Genomic DNA, 17,665 nt, shown 5'->3' on the forward strand with positions numbered 1-17,665 from the left:
CCCACAGGGGCTGGAAAAGTGCCGGTGGCCGGGCCTGACTGTATTTGGAGAATCCTCCCTTGTTTCTGGAGCAAGAGGCGGGCCTTTGGAAAGCAGGAATGCGCTGGAAGTCTTCCTGCGGAGCTCCCTCTTTACATGTTGAAGAGCCCCGCGTCTCGATATGGACATGTGGCCGCTGGTGCTCCTGTTCGTCCAGCTCTACTTCTGCTCCGGTTATGAAGGTAAGAAACTGACAAAGCCCCTCATTCACCCTCCTGGACACTTTTAACCCCTGCAGCAGCAGGTACCAGATGAAACAATCCAACGGTTTATCTTCAGACTTTAGTGGAAAAAGACACCTGATTTGAAGCTGGATTTAGTTTCAACTCTTTGTGTTGGGAGAGTATTATTTTTGTTTAATTTAGCGCATGCATTTGAGGCTTCTCAACCCTCCCTGCTGGTTTTTGGTGAACCGCGGTTGTGTTTACGTGGAGGGGGTGGACAGCGGGGGGAGTGCAGTGTGCATCTGGGGGACGTTTCTCTGCACAGAGCTCAGTCTGTGGTAGGCTGCTAATGAAAGCCCTGCAACTGTAAGTGCAGTGCAAGCTTCATTTTTGCCCTCTCTTTCAATGCTTTACCAAGAGCGACCTATTCATCAACTTTACTGCAAAGGGACTTTCACTTCTTGGAAGAATTTTACTGATGCAGCCTCTGTAATTCTTTGTTATATGTCAGTAAATTGAGTATATTTGGACTGTTACTTGGATAAAACAAGACATTTGATGACTTCACTCAAATGTGATGGGCATTTTTCTGCATTTCCTCATCTTTTATAGTTGCAGCCTTACTTTGATTAGACATGCAAACTATCTAGGTAGATGGAGTCAGACAAGATCAGGGCCTGTATGAGCTGAAATGACTTCAAAGCTCGCGTCTGAATGGAGTGTGTGTGTGTGTGTGTGTGTGTGTGTGTGTGTGTGTGTGTGTGTGTGTGTGTGTGTGTGTGTGTGTGTGTGTGTGTGTGTGTATGCGTGTGTTTGTAGATGATTTGAAAGGCTCACTGCCTTATGATCATACATTACAGGCTGAAACATGAACACAAGCTGCGGAGCAGATTTACACTGACAGACTAAAAACTGCCTGTCGAGTTGACAACCAGGCCTCTGGTCTCTACTTGTGTGTGTGTGTGTGTGTGTGTGTGTGTGTGTGTGTGTGTGTGTGTGTGTGTGTTTGCGTTTATGAGGAGTTTATTTTACAGGGCTGTGTTTGTGTTTGTTCTGGGGGTCAATTAGCCTGCCGAGTTGTTGAGCGTGCATGCCTCATAACTGGGTGGCAGTGCACCAAAATGACTGCTTTTGCACCTTTTGGGCTCCTTTTTAACAATGGGGTTCTGAGTTGTGCATCACTTCTTACAGTTAAGCCCGTCTACAGCAAGTATTCGTAAGAGCCTGATCACATTTTCCATGACGATTCCTGTGCTGATGTGAGCCTGGGGGAAGATACATCCTGCACACTCAGGGAGTAACTGAAATACCAGTAAGCCCCATCACTGGAGAGCAGTCACTCTAATAAGCATTCAGTTGTGTCTCTGCCAGACAGAGAAGCAACACTTCGCCACGAGGTGAATCCTGAACAGTCTCAAAGGAAAGCAACAAATCAGAAACAGACTGTTAATTAACAAATAGCTAAGAGGTAGTTTGTATTTTAAAGTGCATGCAAAAAATAAATGTAATCAATGAAGAAAAGACTGCAGCACACTCGAACCCGAACTGAGCAGTTTTCTTATTTCACTGGAACTGGCTGCAGTGCTGCCTATTAAAGTGTCCTGTAGGTGGCACTAAATAGCCTTAAAGTGTAATTCTGGTGCAAAATTGTCCCATGGGCTTTTTCAGCACTTATATACATGAAATAAGCCATCGAGACAATTTTTTTCTTGTATCAAGTTTAACGGAGAAATCCGGTAGAGTCGCCAACAGCTGGACGTGGCTAACACTGATTAGCTCGGAGCAGCACGGTGAAGGCATTAAAACGTCTTTTTTAACCACTAATACTGCTCAAAATAACTCCAAACCTCTGCAGCAGCATGAGAAGTGTCCTAACACATAAAACGAAGCAACAACTACATAGTTTGTGAACCCAGAGTTTATTAAAAGAGTGTTTTAAAGACTTGCCTACTGGCCCTGGTACCAGCTCCTCTCATAGTAAAGTCTATTCAAGTTGATTAGCAAAGTCAATCTAAAAGGAAGGCGCTCATTGGTGCTTCGCTTTATGTGTATGGACTCTTCTCATGCTACTGCAGAGGTTTGGTGTTATTTTGAGCAGTATTTGTGGTTAAAAAGCAGTTTCAACGCCTTCACTGTGCTGTCCCGAGCTAATCAGTGTTAGCCATCTTGGCTGTTAGCGACTCTAGCGGATTTCTCAATGTCTTATTTGATGTAGGTAAGTGCCGAAAAAGACCTTGGGATGATTTTTATGCCTAAATTACACCTAAAAATATCCTGCAGGTGGCACTAAATAGCCTTAATAAATAATGTCTGCCCTTGTCAAGTTACAGAATAGCTCTGAATGGCTGAATGATAGAAAAAAAGGCATAGAAGCATATAGTTGTATGCTACTGTATATGATGGGTGTGTCACTTAAAATTACAATTAATGGAGATGGTGGAAGAAGCTACACCTCATTTACATATGATCTCCATAAAGTTGACATGGCAGCGGTGTTATGGAGAAGATGTGAAGTAACAGTAACATTACACAAAAATACAAAAAATACAAAACTATTTATTAACGCATCTTCAAAAGCATATGAATAAATGCTGTATAGACAAAGGGTTAGGGTAAGGGTTAGGAGCATGCTAAGATGAGTTTCTAATCTGAATACTAAACACTAGAAAATACACCAATGATGAAAGACACACACCAGAGACAGCTGAAAGATTAAAAAAAACTAATTTTTAAGTAAATATTGTTAATATTAAACATCAGTTGTGACAGCCACACTATTCTAGCCAGATAATTTATAACACTTACTGTGATCTATGGGTTTATTACTCCAACGACTTAGCAATTGTTGTACCTCACTATAAATTCTTCATTTAAAAAAAACAACTGGGGAAGCAGTTTGTTCCTCAGGGTCAAAAACTGCTGATGTGATTAAGAAACCAGCAGCAGACATGTTGTTAAATGGGACAGAAATCATTAGTGCTCCAAAAGGAATTATGTCACTTATCTATGTAATTGTGGCGTGTTGAATTGAGCGATAACAAAATAACATCCTATTTTATTTTCTTCTCTCTTCTGCTCAGTTCGCCTGTAGCTATACGTCAACCCTTACAGGGAATGAGCTTCCATATAATGACAGGCCCGCAGAGGACAGCTAATTGGAATATCGGGCTCTGTAATTTAAAGCTTATTCACTCCCAGAGGTTTGTCAGGAAGACGAGCTTCTACGCTTCCTGCACTATTAACATTTTGACATCTTTCTAGCTAAGAACTCATTTGAAGTAGATGAACAGGAATAGGAAACTGGCTAATGATTCCCCCTCGGCACACAGAGGAGTCTCAGATCACATTTTCTTTTCTTGGGTTTTGTTTGAATCTGGAGAGCTTTTAAGAACAAGGATGAACCAGGTTCACGCAGAGCTGCAGTGCACTTTTTCAGGCCTGCATATCCAGTCCAACCTGTGCCACCTATTGGCAAGAAAGGTAAAAGCACAACCTTGTACACAAGCAGACAAAGACATTAAGTATGTATAAAGGAAAAGTGGATACAACCATGTTGTCCATTTCAACGTAACTTGAAATGTGTCACCGAACATGGCACAGAACACGGCTTTTGTGCATTTGTGTTCACGTCTCTTTCTCTCTTTTCCACAGAGATGATTTCACATGTAAGAGTTTTGTTTAATCAAGCCCATTTCCTGCTTCATACTGGGGGTCTACAGAGTGCACACTGCCATGAGTGTCTTCATATGTCCCTTGTCCTCCTGGTGACTTTGGAGGGGGAAGAAGTCCAAAAGAAAACAATTTGAAATGGCCAACAAAGAAGTTTGTCTTGCATGTTATTGTGTTATTGTTTACATATTTCATGTTCAGTTAAAACAACTGAATATGTCTACAGATAATTAGCTTGGAAACACAAAGTAATAGATGACTGTGTATCCTATAATTGTACAGGCTGCTAGGCTAGAAAAGTATATTTTTTTAACGTAAAAAAGAAAATCCATTACAGTGTTTACCCTCAATTCATTCTGCAGCAGTTCATTGTCCTGAAATGCAGGATAGGAAATATTCAATTTGCATTGCCAGTAACTCAAAATCAGTGAAGCTGATATCAGTGAGATAAAAATATGAGGATTACATGCAGCGTCAACTATGAATCCCTCATTCATCTGAAGGCAACAGGAATCCAGAGTGGGAATGGCGGAGTACCACCTCTTAATACTTTAAATGGCTATTGCATTAAAAAAACAAGACAATAGATGAGAAAACAAGTAGACCATTGTTTGTTGGACCACCTGCCAGCCAGTCACAAACAAGAAAACAACCATTTTCCGTGTTGTGAATGGCTGCGAGGTGTTACAGAACTTATAATTTTTCTGATGCAAGTGGCTGTAACTAATGTTCACTTTAGTGCAACACACAGACACACACACACACACACACACACCTGTAATTAGTTTTCCATACCTCTCTCTACCTCCCTTCCTCCCATTAAGATGCAGACACTGAAGTTTTCCCATGAGACAGCTAAATCTGACTCACTCAGTATGTGGGTTTGCTTTGTTCAATTCATGCTGTGATTTGACTGCTAAAATATAGCACTTATGTGTGTGTGTGTGTGTGTGTGTGTGTGTGTGTGTGTGTGTGTGTGTGTGTGTGTGTGTGTGTGTGTGTGTGTGTGTGTGTGTGTGTGTGTGTGTGTGTGTGTGTGTGTGTGTGTGTGTGTGTGTGTGTGTGTGTGTGGTTGTGTGTGTGTGTGTGTGTGTGTGTATTAGATGGCTTGCAGCGTATTGGTCCAGAAAGCTTTTATTAAAAAAGCCGTGATGAGGAATGGAGGGGCACAGGATGTGAGATGTGCTCACAGTATCAGGTTCAATGACCAAGGTGCGGCTGGTGTATGAAGCTGGTGGAGGTTTGAACACTCCTCTCTTGTGGATCCTGAACAGAGGACACATTCACACTGGGGCTCATAACATCCCGGGGCCAAGGTTGAACACCCTTTCCTTCAACCCCATTCCTCACCCCTTTCCTCTCTGTTTTCCTGACCCCATCTGTTCGTCCTCTTTCCTAAAATAATCCTCCTTGCTCATCACAATCCCGCTCACATTTGTCCCTTACCACTATCACTCAACTGTGTCCTCCAGCTCTGTAGCCACCACTGAGAAATATTAACAGTTGGCCCCTCTTGGATGCTGCTGTTTTTATGGTAGAAATACATTTTTCTGTGTTTTCTGAGTGATCTGTTCACAGATGGTAAGTATGATCTATGGAAGCTAAACAAAAAGTTTCTAAATAGTTTCACTCCATTTGTACCAAACGCAACAGGGGGGCACAGCAAAAAAACAACAAAAAAACACTGGATTGAGCAAAATGAATCTTTGTGTTAAAAGGATTCATTTTTCCAAACCAGCCAGAAAAAGAGGATCTTTTGTGATTTGTTCCTTGTGCATGTGGTCTGTCCAAAAGATCCAGATCCCCCCGCAGAGTCTGGTTCCGATGAAAAGTTAAGCAATATGTTTAAGCCTGTTCTTGGTGCTCAAGGTCAGCCCAGGACAATGCTTCCAAGCATTGCTTAACATCCTTGCTTTTCTTCGTATTAGTTGCTTTTTCTTCTTTTCTTTCATCCCCAGGGTCAGGACAGTACGCCTACGGAGATGACGAGGACTGGTATTCTCGTAGATATAAAGGTGACTACATGCTCAGTTTGACACTGTCGATCATTCATACATACAGGCTTTCTGAAACATGACTCACATGTTGAGATTAAAGTAGCACATGGCTTCCTGAATTTTTAATGCAGACCAACAGAGAGTTCCTATAGTGTTAAAGTCAAAGTGAAACATTAGCTAGAGTGTCACAATGCAAGATATTTTAGTGATACAGACTGTATTGTTGGGGTTAGTTGCGAGTTTAGCTAGATTTGATTGGCGTTGCTAATACAACACTACAGAGCGGTAGAGGACTGTAAGCTTGCACCGACACCTCCCTCAACAGCACTGTAAGATCAGAAACAGAAGGGCAAAGGACAAAAAAATAAATTAGGGCAAAACCATAAACAAAGTCTTTGCTGCCTGAGGTCCAAACACACACCTCGGACCTATGCTCAAGCTGCTATAACCCACTAGCTAACAGTCTGTAGCTAGTGCTTCAAATTCAACTGTATTAATATAGACTATGCCACTGAATTCTAGCTGTGGCATCTTAAATATTCAAATGTTGTATGGGAAGACAAAAGAGAAGGATTTTGTTACGCTAAAAATGTTTTTAGGCCATATATTAGCTTCTATGTCACTACGCTAGCCCATTAACACACTAGCTAACGGTCAAGTGTATAGCTAACTGCCCCAAATCACATTCGATTATGTGTGTACGCCCTCAAGTTCAAGATGTGTCATCAAAAATATTTTATGTTTAAGGAAAAAGAAATGAGAGGGACTTTGATATAATACATAAAAATGTATACATTTAAATCAACACGCGTCTAACCCATGATACTGCCCTGATGGCTACTTCAACCCTCTAGCTAATGGTGTGTATCTTTATTTGACTGAGCTTATTTATACGCGTGTATAATTTATACGAGTTCCAGATGTGTCATCAATAATATTTTAATGTTTTACGGGGAGAGAGTAAGAGGTATTTTGAAATAATAGCCTTTCACTCAGTTACGTCAAAGTAGCTTCCAGCTTTAATTTCGGGTCAGTTAGACACGGAACATTATCGTCCAGGCCAAACCAAACTCTCCCCTTGCGTAAAAAAGCTCAAACGTAGTATTATTCTCTCAGTGGTTGTGGAGACTTTGCCAACACACACACAAACACACACACACACACACACACACACACACACACACACACACACACACACAGTGAGGCGGAGAGGGAGGTTCGCTGTGTAATGAATACTCATTTTTATTCCAACTGGAAATTAGCCTAAACTCTCTCCAAGTGTGCGCACGTGTGCATGTGTGTGTGTTTGTGCATGTGTGTGTGTGTGTGTGTGTGTGTGTGTGTGTGTGTCCTCAGCCAGCAGGGGAAAAAAAATGCAGATTTTGAATTCCCTGTATTGGAATAAGAACCCTGTGGCCTCTCAAACTTGGCAGGAAACGATGAATTTTTAAACAAGCGTCACAGAGATGGGCAGAAGTGTCCGCAGTGGGAGGAGAAATTATTGAAAGCAATGCTGTTGTCTCATATGTCTTAAAGGAAAAGTTTGATATTTACCGGTAGCCTCTTTGTGTTGTAATTTAGAGTTAGATTAGAAGATCAATACCACTCTCATATCTGCGCAGTCAATATGTACAGCCGTTAGTGCTAGCTTAGCTTAGCATAAAGGCTAAAAACAGGGGAAACAGCTAGCCTGGCTGTGTCCAAAGGTAATAATAAGTAGCTTAATGCAACTCTAAAGCTCATAAAGCTCACAATTTAACATTTTATCTTAATTTGTTTAATCCAGTAAGTTTAGTAGGAAGCTACTGCGACACAGCATGGCACATAACCCCACAAACTGCAACTTGTAATTTTTACACCTTCTTTTTTGTACCAATTAATCAAACAAGTTATAATGTGTTAATCTGTGAGCTCAGAGGTGCTGCTATAATAGGTTCAATTGTTACCTTTGGACAGAGCTAGACTCACTGTTTCACCCTGTTTACACTTTATGCTAAGCTAAGTTAAGAGGCTGCTGGCGGAAGCTTTATACAACATATTATTATACTGCACTAAAGGAACTGATGGGGTTACATTTAACAGAATTTGTATTTTATATTCTGTATCTGTGGTCAGTCCAATTAATGTCTTGTTTTGGACGGACTAAATCCAGGGATAGCACTCAGATATTATAGTGTGATGAGGCTGTAAAGAGCTTCACTCTCAACACAGAACTTTATCTGTGTGGAAACGCATACACTCAAACTCAAGTGCTCTCTACACATAATTATCTGTCTTTTCCTCAAGTGAGACTATCTTCTCTGCCTCATGAGACACTGTTGGATTATGGGAAGTCGCAGATAAGGTAATAAGAAATCCTCCGTATCTGTCTGAACTCAGATGATGGGTGGGTTTTTCACATTTTTAAGCGTATTAAGGAAGTCTCTCTAAGCTTTTATAGCCCTCAGGTAAGTGCTTATTGAGTACTTGTACTCTCCCACGCCAAGGCCGCACCATACAAAACATAATCGCCTTCATGCATCGAAGGAAAAGCCAGTGCAGCTGTCTTCTCTCCATTTGTAGGGACACCGTGGTGTGCGCCCATTAAGTTGAAACATGGGGACGTGAGCTGTCGTACACCGAGAGGAGAGCAATACAAGAGCGTGATGGGGACTCGCTGTAAAATCCGCTGCAAGCAGGGATATGAGTCCCAGAATTCAGAGGTGGTGTGCATGGCCAGCAAACACTGGTCCTCCAACTACGCCTGCCGAGGTAAAAAGAAGCATCCGTCTGAACACATACATATATGCATCCATGCACGAAACTACATACTAGGTTTGGCTCATGGGGAATCCTGACAATTATTCATGCATTTTTGAGCAAGTTCAATCGTGGCCCTAGAAGTAGCAGGTGCACTTGCTAACTTCTCTCTACAGCTTTGAGCCTCATCTCACTTTTTTAGGGGAGGGAGTCTGATCTTTATTAACTGTAGTCGATGTTCAGGACTTTTAAAATTGGTACATGTTCATACAACAAATTACATAAATCAATTTCTGCTACCTGATGTCTGTTCCTGGCAGAGTGTGAAAGCCTCTTTGAAAACAGTATTTATTTTAATTGGTAAGGTAGGGTTGTATTTGAAAAAAAGTTTTTCAATCACAAGCACATAAGAACAATGATGGCAAAAGATTAGATCAAATATTTAAACAAGGAGGATAACGGCACACACTTTCAGACGATCTCTCCTTGAAGGAGTTTATAGTTTTGCACTCTGTGAAAAAGACAAGTATTTGTGAGTAGAATGAAAAAATTGTGCTTTTAAAAGGAGTTCGACTGCTCCTCCTCCAGAGTTATGCCGCTGTTCCACGATGACTATGTAATCAAAGATTTAATCAAAGAAGATCAACAATGAGTGGTTGATATGTGAGTTTTAATAACAACTAAAACCAATGTGGAACAGTATACTGTATTATTAAATGCATAAGCCTGAACTAAATTAAATCAGTTTGATAAAAGACCAAGATGAGCCAGTTTACTGTCTTATGAAATAGAGACATCAGCTTTTAATGTATTGCATGTACCAAATGAAACTGAGCAAATCATCCTTTGACTCAAAGCACCGAGCTCTTTCTTTGACAGAGATCCGCTGTCCCAAGCTGGACATGCCCGTTAATGGCGGCTACAAGTGTTCGGATGGCTCATACTTCAACTCTCGCTGTGAGTTCTTCTGCTCCCCTGGATTCACTCTGAAGGGCCAGAAGACGGCAACCTGCCAGCACAGCAAGGCATGGAGCGCCGGGGTCCCCACCTGTGTTGGTAAGACTGTGCGTCGTTCTTTTGTACGTAATTTATTCTCGCACAGAGGACCGGAGCCTGTAGAATATTGAGCTGCAAAAGCACACGTCGCGGGTAACTAGTTGCTTATGGCATAATGCAAGCTGCCGACTATAGAGTATCCCTCATAATACAAGGTTCAATGATTGATGTTTGAGAAAAAACAAGCCTCTAGACATGAACATGTACACAGAGACACATAACAAAATCATACTGTGGTTTGTCTCTTGTCACCATAAAATGTCTGAGCCTGTAAATGACTCTGTTTTTCATGAAAAGCTGCAAGGCCTCACCGTAGGCAATCGTGTAATTGTCTCGCAGCCTTGCTGGACAGGGTTCGTGCTGTGTACAGACTCATTCAGATCTCACTGCACCACAGCATTTATGACCTTACTGATGCTGTTTATGAAGTGACATTGAGCCAAGTAATGGAACTTTTCACATCAAGCTGTCTCACCGTCTGTCTCCGTCTAGACCTTCAATGTTACCTGAGAACTATCGCAGGTGTTTTTGTTGGAGTATGATGCTAAAGGAAAACAGCATGGAGACATCTGGTGTTTATTTAACAGCAGAGATGGGCTGGTCGCTTTCTTGATTATTTTAAATAATTGGGAAAGGAACCATCTGTCCAATATAGCTCTGTCAATCTTTGCATGTTGAAGCAATGTGCATGGGTCTGTATTAGGAGACACACAGACATCTAAAAGGGTGGTGTCTTCTTTTAGTCTTTCCAAACTCTGTCCAGATCTTTGTTGTATTTTGAAAAGTTTGCACTGCAGCGACCTCAGCCAACAACATCACCCGGGCATTGGTGGAAAGTAACTTAGTACATTTAATCAAGTACTGCACTTTAGTACAATTTTGAGGTACTAAATATTGTACTTTTTACTCCAATACATTTATTTGGTAACTTTAGCTACTAGTTTCTTTACGGATTCTTTTACTTTTTGGACTTTAAGTACATTTTGATGCTAATACTTTTGTACTTTCACTTAAGTGTAATTTTGAATGCAGGACTTTAACTTGTGACAGAGTTTTTCTACAGCAGTAATCTCTAAAAGAAGAGTACTTCTTCCACCACTGTTTCCAGGGTTAAGTTCTTGATATAAACTAATATTTTACGTCATTGGTTAAGCCTATCTTCACAGATATCCACAAACAGATGAATGGACGTTTTAAATGCAGCTTGAATGTTTAAAATCCATTAAGCCACAGTGGAAATATCAATGTCTAAAGAAACAAAACTGTCTTGGCCACACATTTGAAAATTTATAGTATAACATCAGTAGGTTGGTGATTTCAACACTGGACCAAGGAAAAAATATATTACTGAGAACATGAAATCCTTTGAATGGCTTCGTTAAAGAGGAAATAACGCTGGGGGACAAAGGACCCTGGGAGCACACATACGCTCCTGATAGCATAATGTTTAATCTCAAAGGTTAACGTAAGTCCTCAGCCTTTCTCCTGAAACATTAAGTAATCAAATTAAGTTAAAACTTACTGTTTGAAAATACAAACAAGGTCTGGAAATGCCACACAGGCTGATGTTCTTTCCATACCATACTAACATACAACAACAGGTTTAACTCGCTCTACACTGCAATACACAAATTATGTTTCTCTATTACCATGTGTTCCTCAAGGATCACCAGCTGAAGATGTTGACTTTTTGTCTGGGACATGTTAGCTTTATGGTTTCAGTCTTTTAGCATGTATCATGTCTGTTTATTTAAGCTGCATAGAAAAACATCCGCCGATGACAGGGTTTTCATCCGACACGTTATAGTAGCTTACTGCATGTAATCAAATCTGTCACAGCGTCTGCGACAGTTGTCATCTCAGCCGGCAAACTTGACAGTTGCTGGCTACAAATGACTGACGCTGCTTTTGTCAACCTCTGTCTGAGATCATTTGTTTCAAGATTTGCCACTATAATCTTTGTAAACTGCCGTGCAAGAGTGGAAAGCAATGACAGTCAGTATTTACTCTACCCGTTCTGGGCACATAGTAAAATAAAGGTTTGAATGTGGTCTTTTGTTTTTTCTTTAAGTTTTTTTTCCCCTCTCTCTGTAGACATGGATCCTCCAAAAATCAAGTGTCCTAATCTGAAAGACAAGTGGGCAGAACCAGGAAAACTGACGGCGAGAGTGACCTGGGACACTCCAGAGGGCGTAGACACAGCAGACGGCATCCTTACAGAGTCAGTCTCACCTTTTTAACCTTCTTTTTTCTCGTTCTTTTTGCTTCAGTGCACTCAGTCCTGTTGGTTATCTGACTCTGAACGAGAAGATCACAGTGAAAGATTAAAACAGAGATGCTCTTTTTTTTCAGTGTTATCCTGAAAGGGAAACCTTCGAAATCAGACTTCCCAGAGGGGCTCCATAAGATGTCCTACACTGTGTTTGACCGTGCAGGGAACAAAGGATCCTGTCGCTTCACTGTCAGAGTGCGAGGTGAGCTAATAAAAGCTTTTTGATAAGCAGCAAGGAGAAGAATACTGGTACCACTTTATTTTATGGGTTTTTTCCAAGAAGTCTCCCAGAAATAATGGGGGAAATGGAGACTGTTGCATGTCTTATTATATAAAATGAGTTGCTAGTTAAACCTATTTGTATTTCTGTCCGTGCACAGGTCAACTGAAAAAAAATGTGATACCTGTTTACAGGCATTAGTACAATTCGGCATATATGAAGAATACACGTTGAAGTAATAAATAAACATTTACTTTACTAACTACTTAAATAGAGTTTTTTCTCACAGAAACAAATTTCTATTTTTAATAACTACCAAATTACTTAGTTAGTAAGTTTTTTTAGGACACTTTGATACTTAACAGATATCTGTTTTCGTCTGGCTAAAAACAAATCAAATTATTTCAATCAAAATCCCCCCATTTCTAAGAATTTGCTCCCTCGCTGCCTGTCTTGTCTCCTGATGTTTTGATGTGCTGTGCCTGGTTTTCTGTGCAGTGCGACGCTGCAGCTCACTGTTTCCTCCAGACAACGGATATATGAAATGTGACAGTGACCGGGACAACTACGGTGCCACTTGTGAGTTCACTTGCACCGGTGGCTACGAGCTGCAGGGCAGCGCTGCCAGAGTGTGTCAGTACGGACTCACCTGGTCTGGCACAGACACCAACTGTTTAGGTACGTGTTGCATGCAGATAAACACACACAAACTTACACAAACACAACAATCTTTATCATAATTTATCTACTTGAAAATGTAGCTGCAGTAATGAAATAAAATCAAGCAAAAAGAAAATGAGACACGAAGAAAAAAAGAAAGAAGAAGACCTTTTCTGTTGAAAATAATGAAAAAAAAAAGTTGTTGGAGATCATTTTTCATTATTGGATCATCTAGACTTTAGAGTGTAACGGGGAGGCTCTGAGTATACAAAATAAACAGTTTGCCAGAAATAGAGATGTGCACTTGCACACAAGGAGGCATACAGCTTATTAATTAAACACTGGTATTCAGGACAGAAAAAGTCAGATCTGTGCATCCGCAGTATTGTGTAAGTCTTGCCTACCTGTGCTAAACTGGTTCCATGTCAGAAGCTCACTTGAGGTGAAAATGGGGCCTCTGTGCCATCTATCGATTAGAAGAATCAGTACTGGACACCCCTCTTGAATGTCTATCTGTGAGACATGAAAAAGAAACGGATGGGAGAGACTGTTATAGCAAACCAACAGTAATTTATACTCAATGTTGCAGGTTCAGTTAACGGAATACACTTCAATGATGCACGACATCTGCTCAGCAGCCCGAAAGAATCAAATTACGCAGCATCTCACTGTGATAGTGTTGTATTAAATCTGAACTCTTGTACTGTGTGTCATATCCCATCACTTAATTGTACATTCACAGCCATGAACATCAACGTGGGAGTGCGTACAGCTGCGGCGCTGCTGGACCAGTTCTATGAGAAACGACGGCTCCTCATTATCTCGGCCCCGACGGCTGCCAATCATAATTACCGCTTCCAGATGACTAACTTACAGGTGAGGCACGACTCACTGGGAGAACATGAGCTGTATGTGGAGAGACCGAGACAAAGAGAAACGATGATGTGATGAATTTGTGTCTCCACTGCTTCTCACAAACAGCACCACAGTGTGAGTGTGTGTGTGTGTGTGTGTGTGTGTGTGTGTGTGTGTGTGTGTGTATGTGTGTGTGTGTGTGTGTGTGTGTGTGTGTGTGTGTGTGTGTGAGTGTGAGTGTGTGTGTGTTTTCTTCCTCGCTTTGCTGCATAAGCTGGACAAAGCAGGGAGACATATAAACAGGAGGGGGCTGGATGTGGGGGCGGTTGTCCAGAAAATGTCAAGGCGATGAACAAATGATACTGACACCAGCTTTGATAAGGTTTATTCTGGGGCTGGATGATTCCACGGCTCTTCACGTATCTTTAGGCGCCTGACTTTTCCGAGTGACGGGTTATCAGCTGGAAGATGACACCGTGGTAAAAGTATGTCATTAGTCCCGGAATATGTCAAGTTGTGAGTTGTTTGTGTTACTCAGGACAGAATTGACTGACTGATTACTTGATTAATTGATCAAGAAGTGAGGATTTTCTGCCTTTCTCTGTTTTAGACCTTTGTAATTTAAAGGTCCCATATTGTAAAAGGTGATTTCTATTTTTATTTAATAATAATGCAGGTCGAGGTGCTCTATAAGTACTGTACGCTCATGCCACAGAGAAACACACTGTGCTTTTAAACAAGCCATTTCCGTTGTTCTGTAACAAATTTACTAAACATATCCCTGTTTATATAAAGGTAGAAAGTGTTCCCCGGCAGCAATGATGGTGTAAAGATGCCGAGAGCACAGATGTGTAGCGTTTGAGACAGAAGGTGAATACAGACAGGCAGTATGAGAAAAATAAAGTGTGTTTTTCACATTAAAGCATGTGACATGTTCCAGTAGAAACCCAAAATACAAGTAAGGACCTGAAAATAAGCACAATTACATTTTTTTTAATAAATTTTATAATATGTCCTTTTTTATATCTTTGGGTTTTGGACTGTGGTTTGGATAAAACAAGAAATTTGACGTCACTTTAGACTAATCATTTCATTAGTTCACTCACCTATTTAGAAATTCTTAGAATGACATTTGGTCTCTTTTATCTTATCAAAAAAAGTATAGTGGTATATAAATATGCAAATATTGTTCATTTTTAAAAGTTGAACAGCAGGTACGGGTTCAAAAACAGACCGAACTGGTGTTTTACGCTGATTTCACGGCAATGATCCGCGGAGGTTTCCAGTTTCCTTATCACACTTGTGTAAGCTACATATGCGACTTTCAAATCTAACTAAACTCCGATTTTAGGTGAGTTCAGAGAAACTTTTTCCCCTTCAGCAGACGAGTGTGAAAACAGCCTTCTGGTGTCAAACTCTGCACATGCATCATTCTGCACAGAGAAGGTCAAACAATGAATAATCAATCATGACAACAGTTGTTAGTTGCAGCCCTCGGATGTTATCGATGCCAATTTGGTTCGACTGAGTTTTATATTCTCTGTGAAATAAACTTCTCAGTTCTCTTTTGCCTGCACATAAATCAGTAACAAACCTATAAAACAACAAAACTCCTCCTAGATCAGTTTCTTTCTCTCTGTATCTTTCTCTCAGCATGCTCAGTGTGGACTGGACCTGAGGCACGTCACAGTGATAGAGCTGGTCGGGACTTACCCGGCACAGATTGGCCGAATTCGACACAGGCTTCTCCCTCCAGCACTGTCCCTGCAGATCAGGTACTCTCACATGCACACACAATTAGCAGTGGTTGAAGAAGTAGCTTCCTCAGACCCTTTACTTAGGTACACACTATGAAAATACTGCATTACAAGTAAAAGTCCTGCACTCAAATCTAACAGTGTTCAAGTATTATTATCAGAGAAGTATTGATTAAGCAGTAAAAGGTTCCCTTCAGTGTTTTACTATAATACACCATGTTCCTGGATTAAAATTGCTGCTGCTAGAATGAGTTGTTGCATGTTACTGCCGTAGATGTCTAAGATTGTGCTCATTTTAACTCCTTTTATATACTGTTTGGTAGTTTATTCTGCAGTAGCGCATCATAACTTATAAGATCGTCATGTTTGTGGCGTCACTGTAACTTTAAAAAGTCAACTTTTCGTGGTGTCAGAAAAACAGCTTCAGCTTGGTGACCATGCATTTTCCACAGGGAGATTTAGCTGAAGAAGAAGGACACTTTTCTTAACCCATAAAGCAACACATGTCCACTTGGTTAGGTTCTGTGGGGACATCCTTTAAGCCAGAGATCTTTAACAGGAGGTCCGGGACCCCCATGGGGTCCTCAGGGTCACTCCAAGGGGTCCGCCAAATTATATAATCTAATCTATAATCTAGATAATCTTTCCAACGCCTTTTTTTCTTCAAAAATACGATATGTCTGAAAATACACATTGACATGAATGCAACGTAGTATCCGCAAAGATAAATTCATGAAAAAAAAAATAGATTTAAACAACCTTGATTAAAGGCTTACTTGCTTATAGGCAAGGTAGTCACTAAGGTAGCCATGCACATATACAAGCTTTCAGTGTGCCTTCATAACGTGTGTTTAACATTAACATATGATGTATAAATATTTGAATATGTCAATAATGATCACTGTTATAGCCTAGTATTGTTTAAAGTTGTGTGTATAGGCACTCAGGCCGGGGGTCTCTGCTTCATCTCTCTTTCAACTAAGGGGTCATTGACCTAAAAACGTTGACCCCTACTCTAAGTTACTGCACTGGAAATGCAAAATGGACACTATTTGACTGTGTGATGAGATCCGTCACTACCCAGTTCCCTACAATTATCTACTGTATATAGAGAAACAATATAGAGACAATCAAATGTGCAACAATTCATAAATGTGGATCTACTGTGCAGGCGTCCAAAAATAGTACTTAAACAGAACCACTACGTGTCCATGGTGTCGTGTCTGCAACTGTTGGTGTATGAAGTTGAAAGCATTACCGGGGGCTTCAGTTTATCAGAAATTGACAGGAAGGGTATAAAAATTGTGATCTGAAAAGTAACTAAAGCTAAAAGAACAATATTTCCCTCTGACATGTAGTGGAGTGGAAGTATAAAAGAAGAGTACATGTATCTCAGATTTTGTACTTATATAGTAATTAAGTAAATGTAGTGAGTAATTTTCCACCTCTGATGTTCACTGAGCTGCTGTGCGTTTCCCAGGATACTGCTGCGGATTCCCCAAAGGTCGTTCCAAATGGTGCTGGTGGACAAGCAGGGCATGGACAAGCAACGCTACCCGTTCCCGATCACAGCGGCTGAACTATTCACCACCATCGACACCTTCCCCCTCCGCAAGGACGAGATGGTGCTACAGCAGGAAGCGGGCCAGAACTGTCAATCATAAAACATTTCCACAGACTCTCGGCCGTCTTTGATCCTTCTCCTCTTTCTGACATGTCACACACTCCTACTTGAACTCATTCGTGCCTGTTTCCAGAAGGTTTGTGTGAGTGTGTGATTGTGTGTGAGTGAGTGTGATCGTGCGAGTGTGTGTGTGTCTGTGTGTGTGAGTGTGTGTGTGTATGTGTGTGTGCTGATCTGAAGCATTATTAAAAGAGGTCACTTAATGGAACGGGTCATACAGTACATTACAATCATATTGATTCCTGTGTCTTGTCTATCTGTATGTTTTATTATTATTAATGATATTTTCAAAGCAGAAATATGTTTTACTATTTTGTACAAAAAGTCTTTTTACTGTATGAACTGGGAAACTCTTCACCTGTCTAATATTTATAGCTCACATCTTCTAATAATGATGTACACTCTGGAATACTGTGTGTGTGTGTGTGTGTGTGTGTGTGTGTGTGTGTGTGCGTGTTTTATGTACAGGACAGGACAGTGATGCTGCCCTGTTAGTACGCTGTACACCTACGTCTGAATTTATAAGACAATGATTAAATATGTTTATCATCAA

General features: G+C 40.7%; 1 protein-coding gene across 1 annotated transcript; it reads left to right on the forward strand.

The window, feature by feature from the left end:
* The first annotated feature begins 104 nt into the window (after positions 1-104).
* On the forward strand, positions 105-17,665 carry srpx (sushi-repeat containing protein X-linked). Its single transcript, XM_083921338.1, has 10 exons — positions 105-221; positions 5,831-5,887; positions 8,432-8,620; positions 9,488-9,664; positions 11,759-11,885; positions 12,017-12,138; positions 12,655-12,834; positions 13,559-13,692; positions 15,325-15,446; positions 16,909-17,665. Exons 1-10 carry the CDS (start codon positions 161-163, stop codon positions 17,090-17,092), a joined length of 1,353 nt encoding a protein of 450 aa, XP_083777464.1. The 5' UTR covers positions 105-160; the 3' UTR covers positions 17,093-17,665.

This window comes from Echiichthys vipera (assembly GCF_963691815.1).
Source record: "Echiichthys vipera genome assembly, chromosome: 10".
Lineage (NCBI taxonomy): Eukaryota > Metazoa > Chordata > Actinopteri > Perciformes > Trachinidae > Echiichthys > Echiichthys vipera.

What these genes read in the sequence shown, in the direction of transcription:
- srpx (XM_083921338.1), top strand. Translation starts at nt 161, where the DNA reads ATGGACATGTGGCCGCTGGTGCTCCTGTTCGTCCAGCTCTACTTCTGC. An exon ending in CGGGGTCCCCACCTGTGTTG is followed by an intron (nt 9,665 to 11,758) that starts GTAAGACTGTGC and finishes CTCTCTCTGTAG; the next exon opens with ACATGGATCCTCCAAAAATC. An exon ending in CTTCACTGTCAGAGTGCGAG is followed by an intron (nt 12,139 to 12,654) that starts GTGAGCTAATAA and finishes TTTTCTGTGCAG; the next exon opens with TGCGACGCTGCAGCTCACTG.